Source organism: Salvelinus fontinalis, chromosome 35 (assembly GCF_029448725.1).
Source record: "Salvelinus fontinalis isolate EN_2023a chromosome 35, ASM2944872v1, whole genome shotgun sequence".
NCBI lineage: Eukaryota > Metazoa > Chordata > Actinopteri > Salmoniformes > Salmonidae > Salvelinus > Salvelinus fontinalis.
The window spans coordinates 14,229,142-14,241,641 of record NC_074699.1 but is presented as its reverse complement, the minus strand read 5'-3'; the positions used below and the strand labels follow the sequence as shown (position 1 = coordinate 14,241,641).

General features: G+C 45.6%; 1 protein-coding gene across 3 annotated transcripts in view; it reads left to right on the top strand.

Annotated features, from left to right (window-relative positions):
• The window catches only part of LOC129834349 (neural-cadherin-like), a 206,536-nt gene that overhangs the window by 186,750 nt on the left and 7,286 nt on the right, over positions 1-12,500 (top strand). The window contains exons 29-31 of one of the 3 annotated variants that reach the window (XM_055899249.1): positions 3,010-3,274; positions 3,843-4,023; positions 6,563-6,807. In XM_055899249.1, the coding sequence (XP_055755224.1) occupies positions 3,010-3,274; positions 3,843-4,023; positions 6,563-6,807 (691 nt within the window). Of the gene's footprint in view, positions 1-1,914; positions 2,113-2,214; positions 2,362-3,009; positions 3,275-3,842; positions 4,024-6,562; positions 6,808-12,500 lie in introns of those variants that run through there. The other 2 variants (XM_055899250.1, XM_055899251.1) reach the window with 2 other exon arrangements.

Below are 12,500 nucleotides of genomic sequence, written 5' to 3'. Positions count from 1 at the left end.
ACCCTGGCTTCATTTTTCATTTCATCTTCACACTTTCATTCCACCTGAATCCTGGTCATAGGGGTTATTGGAAGTAGATTTTGACTCCGTCTAAATGTATTCTTACTAATGCAGATTGGGGACAGAGCAGCGCTCGCTGGGTGCAGTAGAGGGAATTGGCAGCAACCCGAACCCCAGGCGCCACCTGAGAGAGCAGGAAACGGAGCTTATTCCCATTCAGCTTTAATTGGGGGGGAACATGAGGTGCCTCGGCAGCACTCGCTTAGTCTGGTAAAAGCGCCATCCCACTGAGGTCTAAAGATAATTAATAGTTCATTAAGAAACCTTGAAATAAGCAATCTCTCACCAGGAAAACAACCTTGGAGCCATCTTAGTGGAGCTCACTGCTTTTTCTCATGCATCTGAGCCAGCTGATGGGGTGGTGTATCAGGAGGTAAGCGGTTCACAGCTGTAGCCTTTTAGCGTGGGGGGAAGTAGAGGTCGAGGTATACGTGAGAAACTCTTCCCCCATATCCTCTCTTTCTGCTCATCTCATACCACTGTTTACGTCGACATCAGCGGTGGAATAAAATTGAGTGTTTGCAAATTATGCTCAGCGGGAGCCTCACAGGACGTTTTTTAAATCGAAATGAAGGCTGCTTCTCACCATATCAATGGCCCGTAGACTAACACACGTCTCACTTTGGATCTGCGCGCCTGGATGCAAATAAACTGTTTGTCTTAAATGAATATTGCTCTCTGAAAGTCAAGTGGTTATCATTCGGGCCAGGCTGAAATGGAATTCGTTTTCTTTTCAACATTTGAGGAAAGAGAAAAGCATGTTGCATAGAAAAAAGGAAAGTGTCAGGCTTGCTGGATTGGGGCTTGTTGTTGTTGTTGTTGTTGTTGTTGTTGTTGTGAAACAGAGTGGAGAGAGATAGAGAACGAGGGAGATAAGAACAAAGATAAGGATAGGCCAAAGAGGTAGATAGAGAGGTAGATAGAGAGGTAGATAGAGAGGTAGATAGAGAGAGGTAGAGAGAGAGAGAGAAGTAGAGAGAGAGAGGTAGAGAGAGAGAGGTAGAGAGAGAGAGGTAGAGAGAGAGAGGTAGAGAGAGAGAGGTAGAGAGAGAGAGGTAGAGAGAGAGGTAGAGAGAGAGGCAGAGAGAGAGAGAGAAGTAGAGAGCGAGAGAGGTAGAGAGAGAGAGAGAAGTAGAGAGAGAGAGGTAGAGAGAGAGAGGTAGAGAAAGGTAAATCGAGACAGAGAGAGAGAGAGATGTAGAAAGAGGTAGGTAGTGATGTGGCGAGAGAGAGGTAGAGAGAGAGAGATGTAGAGAGAGACAGAGATAGATGTGTAGATGCTAGAGAAAGGAAGTTCTTTGAAAATGTGAGCAGCCCAGAAAGTGATTGTATGTCATAGAGCCCAGATGACCCACCCTCTAGAGGAAAAGTTAAAAAGAGAGTTGCTGAATAAATGGAGGCATATTGAATTCCCCAGGCCCTGATGTTTCTAATTACGGAGGCGGTATGTTTAATTCAGTTAGTGTGGCAGGGTCTTATCAGATCCAGCCCTCAGGGATTATGCTGTTTCCTCATGGTCCCAGAGTCACAGAATCATCATCCTCCTGCCATTTTCCCTTCCCTAATATCTCCGTCCTTAGTCTGCCTTCACATTGATGTCCTCTGCCTGTGTATCAGAAGAGCTATGTTGGTTTATTGAGTGGATTGTCCAACTGCTATTGGTTTTGTTTACTGCATGTATACTGCATCTTAACTCTCTGGGTCATGAATCGTTTTTTTTTGGGGGGGGGTGGACTTAAGAGGGGTCTCTGGAATCTTCAATGATAAAAAAGTATTGACTCTCTTGCGATTCTATACCAACAGTAGTTTGACGTCAATAACCCCTATACCTTCTCCTCTCCCCCTCTCCTCCAGATCTACCAGGGCCTACTGTCTGTCTTCTATAACTCTCTCCTCTCCTCCAGATCTACCAGGGCCTACTGTCTGTCTTCTATAACTCTCTCCTCTCCTCCAAATCTACCAGGACCTACTGTCTGTCTTCTATAACTCTCTCCTCTCCTCCAGATCTACCAGGGCCTACTGTCTGTCTTCTATAACTCTCTCCTCTCCTCCAAATCTACCAGGACCTACTGGCTGTCTTCTATAACTGTCTCCTCTCCTCCAGATCTACCAGGGCTTACTGGCTGTCTTCTATAACTCTCTCCTCTCCTCCAGATCTACCAGGGCCTACTGGCTGTCTTCTATAACTCTCTCCTCTCCTCCAGATCTACCAGGGCCTACTGGCTGTCTTCTATAACTGTCTCCTCTCCTCCAGATCTACCAGGACCTACTATATGTCTTCTATAGCTCTCTCCTCTCCTCCAGATCTACCAGGGCCTACTGTCTGTCTTCTATAACTCTCTCCTCTCCTCCAGATCTACCAGGGCCTACTGTCTGTCTTCTATAACTCTCTCCTCTCCTCCAAATCTACCAGGGCCTACTGTCTGTCTTCTATAACTCTCTCCTATCCACCAGATCTACCAGGACCTACTGGCTGTCTTCTATAACTCTCTCCTCTCCTCCAGGTCTACCAGGGCCTACTGGCTGTCTTCTATAACTCTCTCCTCTCCTCCAGATCTACCAGGACCTACTGTCTGTCTTCTATAACTCTCTCTTCTCCTTCAGATCTACCAGGACCTACTGTTTGTCTTCTATAACTCTCTCCTCTCCTCCAGATCTACCAGGACCTACTGGCTGTCTTCTATAACTCTCTCCTCCAGATCTACCAGGGCCTACTGTCTGTCTTCTATAACTCTCTCCTCTCCTCCAGATCTACCAGGGCCTACTGTCTGTCTTCTATAACTCTCTCCTCTCCTCCAAATCTACCAGGACCTACTGGCTGTCTTCTATAACTGTCTCCTCTCCTCCAGATCTACCAGGGCCTACTGGCTGTCTTCTATAACTCTCTCCTCTCCTCCAGATCTACCAGGGCCTACTGGCTGTCTTCTATAACTCTCTCCTATCCACCAGATCTACCAGGGCCTACTGGCTGTCTTCTATAACCTGGGAGATGGAGACTACAACCTGACACTGCCCTCCTATCGCCTTGACAATGGCGAGTGGCACGAGGTCTACCTGGATCGCCACGACAACGAGTTGACCCTGCGTCTGGACGGGGGCGGGGGCAGACGGGAGACCAGTGCGGCTCCAAGCCGGAGCCGAGAGATCATCACCGACCCTGCAGTGGTGATGCTGGGAAACGCCTTCCCCTCAGGCTCCAACAAGAGCTTCCAGGGTGAGAAGACTGCAGGGAATGGGGCATGATGGGAAAGGCTGGGAGTGCGAGGCAGACAGTTAGTGACAGTTTGAGAACATGGCTTTCTAATAAAGTGCAGCCAGAATTAGGGGCTTTATCAATTCATAATCCTCTTTTTAGTGAGATTACAAAGTATTGTATTGCCGATTATAAATGATTCATATGACTGGTGAATGAATAATTCACACACATGCATCTTTAGAGTTAGGGGATGATGGCTGCCCTAGGGGAGGTTAGTATGAGATGGGTAAAGTGTGAGGTGGCTATGAGAGTATGCAGTGCTCTGCAGTGCTATGGAAATGGCATGTGACATGCAGGGAGAGAGACAATAGAATGTGCAAATACAAGGGTGGTCAGCCAGCTTTGCCTCAGGCAGAGCTGCGAGCTGTGTTTATTAAATGGACTTTAAAAGCCCTGAAAGACTAGTGTTGTAAGCGTGTCAGAGCATGGCAAAGAAAGTAAGTGGTGTGTGTTTGTGTGTCAGAGTGTGTACTTGTGTGCGTGTGTTTGTGCTTGATTATCATACTGTCCTCTCCTCTCTCTCAAGGTTGCATGCGGGACCTGAGGCTGAACGGTCGATACGTGCCTCTGGATGGCCAGTCCAGAGACGGGGTCTCCGTGGTCAGTTCCCAGGGGCTCTCCGTGGGCTGCTCCTCCGACTCCTGCAAGAGGAACCAATGTAGCCCCCCCTTCACCTGTGTTGACCTCTGGAGAGTCCATGAGTGCAGGTACGCACGATCGAACACAATTATCAAATCTCTCTCTATGTCATACAAACACACCGAGGCCCTCACTGTCTTCTTCAAGGACTACAGCGTCAGAAGCCAGTGCCTCATCCTCTCGCAGCCTTTAATCTTAGACAAACTTCCCCTCATCCCCCATCAGTCAAACCAGGCCCTTTGATACACCTCAGTCCTGCAGGGCTGGCTGTAAACATGCCTGAGTCAAACGTTGCCAGGCAGTGTGTGGGCAGCTATTCAACCCAGGCCCCCTGGTCTAGCTCCTCTCTCTGATCCTAGTAATGGTGGTGATTTAAGAGGCTGTAGAAAGTCACAGGGATATAATGTTTTTCAACAGCCTGCAGGCTGCTCATCCTCACTGCTGCTCGTCAGCCTGGTTTAATGCTCTATGTGAGTCCTACTGGTTTCACATCCTACTGGTTTCACGTGTGTATGCCGATTTGTGTCTCTGTGTCTGTGCGTGTCTGGATCGCAGAGCAACGAGAGAGAGAGAGAGAGAGAAGAGTCTAAATCATGAGTAACTATTTAACCTGTCTAGGATCAGCGTGGCGCTAGCGGCACACCCCCCCCCCCCCACTGAAAAACCAGTGCCGCGAAATTCAAAAAAAATATTTTTTTAAAATATTTAACTTTCACACATTAAAGTCCAATACAGCTAATGAAAGACACAGATCTTGTGAATCCAGTCAACATTTCCGATTTTTAAAATGTTTTACAGGGAAGACACAATATGTAAAGATGTACATCTATTACCTAAAAACACATTAGCATAATCCACCATCTTTTATTTGTCCACCAACACCAGTAGCCATCACCAATTCGGCTAAACTAAGATATTTATAGCCCCTAACCAACAAAAAAACTCATTAGATGACAGTCTGATAACATATTTATGGTATGGGATAGGTTTTGTTAGAAAAAAGTGCATATTTCAGGTAGATGGCATAGTTTACAATTGCACCCACCATCACAAATGGACTAGAATAATTACAATGAGCAACGTGTTTACCTAACTACTAATCATCAAACATTTCGTAAAAATACACAGCATACACGAATCGAAAGACACAGATCCTGTGAATACAGACAATATTTCAGATTTTCTAAGTGTCTTACAGCGAAAACACAATAAATCGTTATATTAGCTTAGCACATAGCAATTAGCAGCCCAGCATTGATTCTAGCCAAAGTGAGCGATAAAAGTCAACATCGCCAAAAGATATTAATTTTTTCACTAACCTTCTCAGAATTCTTCCGATGACACTCCTGTAACATCACATTACAACATGCATATACAGTTTGATCGAAAATGTTTATATTTAGCCACCAAAATCATGGTTAGACAATGTGAAATGTAGACAAGCTGGTAAAGAAAAAGTCCTTGCGCCACTTAGACAGTGATCTACTCTTATACATAAATACTCATAAACGTGACTAAAAAATATAGGGTGGACAGGGATTGATAGACAATTTAATTCTTAATACAATTGCGTTATTACATTTTTTAATTTATCCTTACTTTTCAATACAGTTTGCGCCAAGCGAAGCTACGTCAAAAAACATGGCGTCCTAAGCCACTAAAATGTTTCGACAGAAACACGATTTATCATAATAAAAATGTCCTACCTTGAGCTGTTCTTCCATCAGTATCTTGGGCAAAGGATCCTTTCTTGGGAGAAATCGTCTTTTGGTGGAAAGCTGTCCTCTTGCCATGTGGAAATGTCAACTGCGTTCGGGATGAACTGAAAAGCGTGCCCAACTTTTCACATCGTTGCAAAAATAAATGTCCCAAAATCGCACTAAACGGATATAAATTGCTATAAAACGCTTTAAATTAACTACCTTATGATGTTTTTAACTCCTATAACGAGTGAAAAGATGACCGGAGAAATATAACAGGCTAAACTAACGCTTGGAACAGGTGCGCGCCGGTGTCCTCTAGGCTCATGACGCAGCTCCCAAAGAATGACTAGCTTCAGGGTTTTTTCATTTGTAGGGCCTGTGAACGCGCAATCGACCCCGTTGGAATCGTCATCACGTAAAGGCATCCAGGGGAAGACGTAAGAAGTGTCCGTATAGTCATAGCAACGACAGTGCCCTTTTAAATGACTTCAGAAGAGTGGCCAACATTTCTCAAATCTGACTCCATGTCAGGGAAATTGCTGTAGAATGGGCTCTGTTCCACTTAGAGACAAAATTTCAACTCCTATAGAAACTATAGACTGTTTTCTATCCAATAATAATAATAATATGCATATTGTACGATCAAGGATTTTGTGGGAAGCCGTTTAAAAAATTAGCCAAATTAGCATAAATAGTCTAAACAGCGCCCCCATCCCCAACAGGTTTAATTGAGATGCATTTATTTTGATCAATACACTGTGTTGTCCGCTATCCTCTGAATACAGTGGAGGACCAAAATAGAATCAGGAAATCAGAAAGGAGAGCTCTAACCTCTGTTGTATCGCTCTCTTTTAACCACATGTTCGAGTGTCTCCTCTTGCTCCTTCTTCCATCTTTTTTTTAGGTGCCCCCCTGGCCACATGGTGAAGCTGAATGGTACGGGGAAGTTCTGCATCTACACCCTGTGTGCCAGTCGGCCGTGCCACCGGGGCACCTGCGTGGCACAGTCGCCCTCCAAGTTCACGTGCCACTGCCCAGAGGGCTACCGGGGGCGCCACTGCGAGGTGGCGCTGGCCATCTACCGAGACGACGTGGGACTGAGCTTCAGCTCCCTGTTCGCCATTTGCATCTGCTTCATGGCTCTGCTAGGTAGCTATACCAACTACTGCCTGCTCTGGCTCTGATAGCTAGCTATACCAACTACTGCCTGCTCTGGCTCTGCTAGGTAGCTATACCAACTACTGCCTGCTCTGTCTCTGCTAGGTAGCTATACCAACTACTGCCTGCTCTGGCTCTGCTAGGTAGCTATACCAACTACTGCCTGCTCTGGCTCTGATAGCTAGCTATACCAACTACTGCCTGCTCTGGCTCTGATAGCTAGCTATACCAACTACTGCCTGCTCTGGCTCTGCTAGGTAGCTATACCAACTACTGCCTGCTCTGGCTCTGCTAGGTAGCTATACCAACTACTGCCTGCTCTGGATCTGCTAGGTAGCTATACCAACTACTGCCTGCTCTGGCTCTGCTAGGTAGCTATACCAACTACTGCCTGCTCTGGATCTGCTAGGTAGCTATACCAACTACTGCCTGCTCTGGATCTGCTAGGTAGCTATACCAACTACTGCCTGCTCTGGCTCTGCTAGGTAGCTATACCAACTACTGCCTGCTCTGGCTCTGCTAGGTAGCTATACCAACTACTGCCTGCTCTGGCTCTGCTAGGTAGCTATACCAACTACTGCCTGCTCTGGCTCTGCTAGGTAGCTATACCAACTACTGCCTGCTCTGGATCTGCTAGGTAGCTATACCAACTACTGCCTGCTCTGGATCTGCTAGGTAGCTATACCAACTACTGCCTGCTCTGGATCTGCTAGGTAGCTATACCAACTACTGCCTGCTCTGGCTCTGCTAGGTAGCTATACCAACTACTGCCTGCTCTGGATCTGCTAGGTAGCTATACCAACTACTGCCTGCTCTGGCTCTGCTAGGTAGCTATACCAACTACTGCCTGCTCTGGCTCTGCTAGGTAGCTATACCAACTGCTGCCTGCTCTGGCTCTGGTGATCGACCGCCCACCTGCCTGGCGTCTGTGTCTGTCTGTCTGTCTGTCTGTCTGTCTGTCTCTCTCTCTCTCTCTCTCTCTCTCTCTCTCTCTCTCTGCCTGTCTGTGTCATCTCCATGGTAACACTGGACAGAACTCTTGGCTCTTCTCCTCTTCCCATTCAAACTCTTGTTGTGTCCATCTCCCCTATCGTTCTGTGCTGAGGTAGAGCACTGTACTGTAAGTCCATTGACAGGTCTAGTAGAAATTGCCTCAGTCTAACAGTGACATTGTGTGGGCAGCGTATGGACCATGCTATGGTAGCAAGGTCCAGCTTATACTCTAGTTATAACAGGCAGTGAAAATGAGTCCCTTTGACCTTTGACCAGTACCCAGTAGTCCACCTTGATACATGCCTTTTGGTCAATCTAGTGTCAGCCAGTCATAGTCCGTCACTAGATCAGGTGTTAATGCGCTGGCTGTCTCCGGCTGTCCTGACCTCTATCCTCATCGGGCGTTCAACTTCTAGCTGAAGTTTTTGGTCGCTCAAAGCAGACCAAAAACTATTGCTAAGCTCAAATGATAATTTCCCCTCTCGTACCTTTGCTTAATTTTAAAGGCAACATGACCTTGATCATCCACAGCCACTGTTGCTTTTACGTGTTAATTACTTGATTTGTAGGCGCACAATGTGTTGTTTACCGAAGCCCAAAGAATTTGAGATCAATGCACTATGGCTTTGGATAGAATTTCAATCAGCCAAGCATTCCACTCACAGCAACTTCAGTATCGAGAGAGAGGTTTTCTTCCCAGCTGCATTCAATCCAGTTTGTTTGGAGTGAATCCAAGCAGTTGAATAACTGGGAGTGTAAAGGGCTATGGCTCTCTTGACATTAAGCCGAACAAAAGCATCTCGTTCTGAAGCTTCCTTTTCTTAACGGTTAATAGGTTTATGGCATGATGCGAACGCTATACGCCTCCACCTCCTCACCCACTCCAATTCCTCCTCTCACCCACCTCCCTCCTCCGCTGGATGCAGAAGGAACCTCCCCACTGTCTCACACGTTCTCAGCTAGCTACAGCTGTGAGGAAATAGCAGGAGGCCTGCTCTCCTTGTCCGAAAAATAGATCTCCGTAAAGCTTGCCAGAACTGTATTGGAGAGGGACAAATTGCATCCGTGAAAATTACCCAATGTTCAGTTTTGCTGTCGTAGACTAAAAGCAAAGTGATTTTTGTTGGGAATAAGCTACGCCTTTTGACTGCAGTAGGTGTTCCTTTGTAGGAGTCTGGTGCTACATGCTCAGTTAAAGGGTCCAGCTTGTTAGATCAATGATCGATCTATAAATAAAGATGAGTGTGTAGCCCTAAATGATCTGCTTAGGCCCATAGAACCACAGCGATAATATCAAGTGTAGTGCACCGGGTGTGTGCTGCCAAGGGGCCTTATCTTGAGGGACAGAGAGGACATCTCTCCAGATACCTCCGATATTTGTGATATTCCTCTAATGCGAATAGGCAATAATGCCTAGTTTTTTGCAGACTTGCAGCCTCTCCTCTGGCTATGTTTGTTTGTATGTCTCAGTATGCCCCTTAGCCATCCAGCGGGCTCTAACCTATGACTACAGGAGCTTATGCTCTGGCTTTACACCACTGTGCCAGAGGGCTCGTCATGGGCACTATCAACGAATACAGTAGAATGACGTCATCTACTGTATGAGTATGGTCTGTTAGTCTGCAGATGTTTCAAGGTTGTCCAGTGACCTCAATGACAAGAGACAAATGCAAAAGGCACAGAGTCCACAATGTACAGAAGTAGGAATTACAGAAAGAACGAGCTACATGTTGGAATATACAGAATAAATCCCTCTTTGACTCCATAGTAGTGGTACCTGATTGGGTACCAGGCTGTGGTTGCCAGCCTATCCTCTCCGTCCGCGAGAAGAACCCATGGATCTGGATTGCTTGGGCCATGTGATGCCAGGATCTGTTTGGAGGGATTGTGTGTCCGTGAAAAGTCTCAGGGTTGCTGATGTGGAAGTGAATTGACGAGCAGTGTCTTACAGCCTCCTCTCAACGCAGCCAGGGCTCCTTATTAAAACATAGTGAGTCAGAACTCTGAATGAACCTACCACTGGGTCTGACAGAGAGGGAGAGATGGAGAGGCCTCACACACATCATCCTATTAATGGTTATTACACCAAATTGCACCTCAAATCACTACACTAGAAGCGCAATGGGCAGGGCAATCCACACAATACAGCGCACACGGCGTCTTATCTGAAGTAGAGATGGATGTAGTTCTCAATACATTTTATTACATGAAATCGTATAGCAAGTCACATGCTACCTCAACGGCTACCTGAATCACTTTTCTAAACATTTTTGTGAGAGTCTATTTTACTCAGCGGACGAATGTTAGAGTAGAGGGATGCTATTCCATGTACTTTTGAATTGACTTATGAATTACAAGCATCCTTTTATCACGATGTTAAGCCCTGTGCCATAAGATTTTTTAATCATATTTAAAACACTATTCTCAAAACCCTCTTCGTATTTGTTTTCCATACTCCTATCCTCGTCTTTCTTTCTCATTTCCGCTGTTCTGATTCAACCTTTGTTCTTAAGGTGTCTTTGTCTTTAATCAGTCATATTTATGTTGTGTCTTCTCCCTACTTTGTTACTGAACTGCTTGTTGATTGAGGTCTGCATATCCTACATTGTTTGTTCAGTAATTCACAGTAAACCTGTTATTGGCTAAATGTAAAACATATTGATCTCTAACAAGATACAATCTCCATTATCCATCATTAAGCTGTATGGCTACAGAGAGAATGTTTTGGTTGCTAACTACACTGGTACTGAGTGTTGTCTACCAGCTGTGTGTGTAACAACAGGTTCTAAAAGACTGTACAACTGGCAGGTGAGGCTACACACTGAACATTCATGGTGAAAGGAATGGAACAGCTGGGTTCTCCACTGTTTCAAGGTGTTGACTTATAATTCTGGATCAATGACGTCCGCCAAATACACATGCACACTCATGCACACACACACACATACACACACACACACACACATACACACACTGGGAAGTCAGACTGTTCAGTCTGACTTCTCAGTGTGTGTGTGTATGTATTCACGTGTGTGTGATTTTGTGCATGCGTGCGTGCGTGTGCGCGCAGACACGGCCTAATCCCTTCTGTCCTGCACACGGTTCCAGATTAGTTTAGCTTTTCATCCTAAAGTCTGAGTCTGTTTGTGAGGTGGGGTTGAAAAAGTAGTCTCAGTCAGAGAGAGGAATACAACTCAATAAAATATCCCTCTTTTATGTCTCCTCTTTATTGTCCTGCCTGTATCCGGATTAGTTACCACGGTGACAGGCACAAATGCCACAGCTGTTGGACGGCGATGTTGGCTGGAGCCTTTTGAAGGTGCCTCTGGACCTGTTGCTATTCACAGTGTTCTCTTACAGTGACTGTGAGAGTAGACTATGCTCTCTTCGAGAGAAAAAAAGTGTGTTATCCAGAACCTTGAAGGGTATTTGGCTGTCCCCACAGGAGAACCCTTTGAAGAACCTTTTTGGGTTCCATGTAGAACCCTTTCCACCAAGTGTTCTACATGGAGCTCATTTGAAAACCTTTTTTAAGAGTACATGGTGGGTTTGGAGCCTCAGCTGGCTCTTTGCTAGGGATGGAATGAGGGTTATATGGCAAACCATTTAGCCAGTGAGTGATAACCTGGAACCAATAGAGGTATGAGATGAGCAAAAAGTGTAGCAGAGAGAGAGTCAATGAGAGAGGACAGAAATACAGTGAGAGAGAATGACAGAGAGAGAGAGTCAATGAGAGAGGACAGCAATACAGTGAGAGAGAATGACAGAGAGAGAGAGTCAATGAGAGAAGACAGAAATACAGTGAGAGAGAATGACAGAGAGAGAGAGAGTCAATGAGAGAGGACAGAAATACAGTGAGAGAGAATGACAGAGAAAGAGAGAGTCAATGAGAGAGGACAGAAATACAGTGAGAGAGAATGACAGAGAGAGAGAGTCAATGAGAGAGGACAGAAATACAGTGAGAGAGAATGACAGAGAGAGAGTCAATGAGAGAGGACAGAAATACAGTGAGAGAGAATGACAGAGAGAGAGAGTCAATGAGAGAGGACAGAAATACAGTGAGAGAGAATGACAGAGAGAGAGAGAGTCAATGAGAGAGGACAGAAATACAGTGAGAGAGAATGACAGAGAGAGAGTCAATGAGAGAGGACAGAAATACAGTGAAAGAGAATGACAGAGAGAGAGTCAATGAGAGAGGACAGAAATACAGTGAAAGAGAATGACAGAGAGAGAGAGCGAGTCAATGAGAGAGGACAGAAATACAGTGAGAGAGAATGACATAGAAAGAGTCAATGAGAGAGGACAGAAATACAGTGAGAGAGAATGACAGAGAAAGAGTCAATGAGAGAGGACAGAAATACAGTGAGAGAGAATGACAGAGAAAGAGTCAATGAGAGAGGACAGAAATACAGTGAGAGAGAATGACAGAGAAAGGAGGGGAGAGGTACACAGACACCGAAAGACAGTGAAAGGGATTAGGGGTACAAGGGAGAGAATGAGAGAAAGGAAGAGAGAAATGGAAAGACACAGACACTTAGTAATAGAATGAGGAATGGACGGAGCGAGAGCAGGCTTTGCTAGGCCCGCTGCAGCAAACAGCATTATAGTTTGATAGCCTTGAGCCTGCTCATTATTGGCTAGGATTGATTTATTTTGAGATTCTCATCTCGCCATGCTCTCGCTACGGGGAT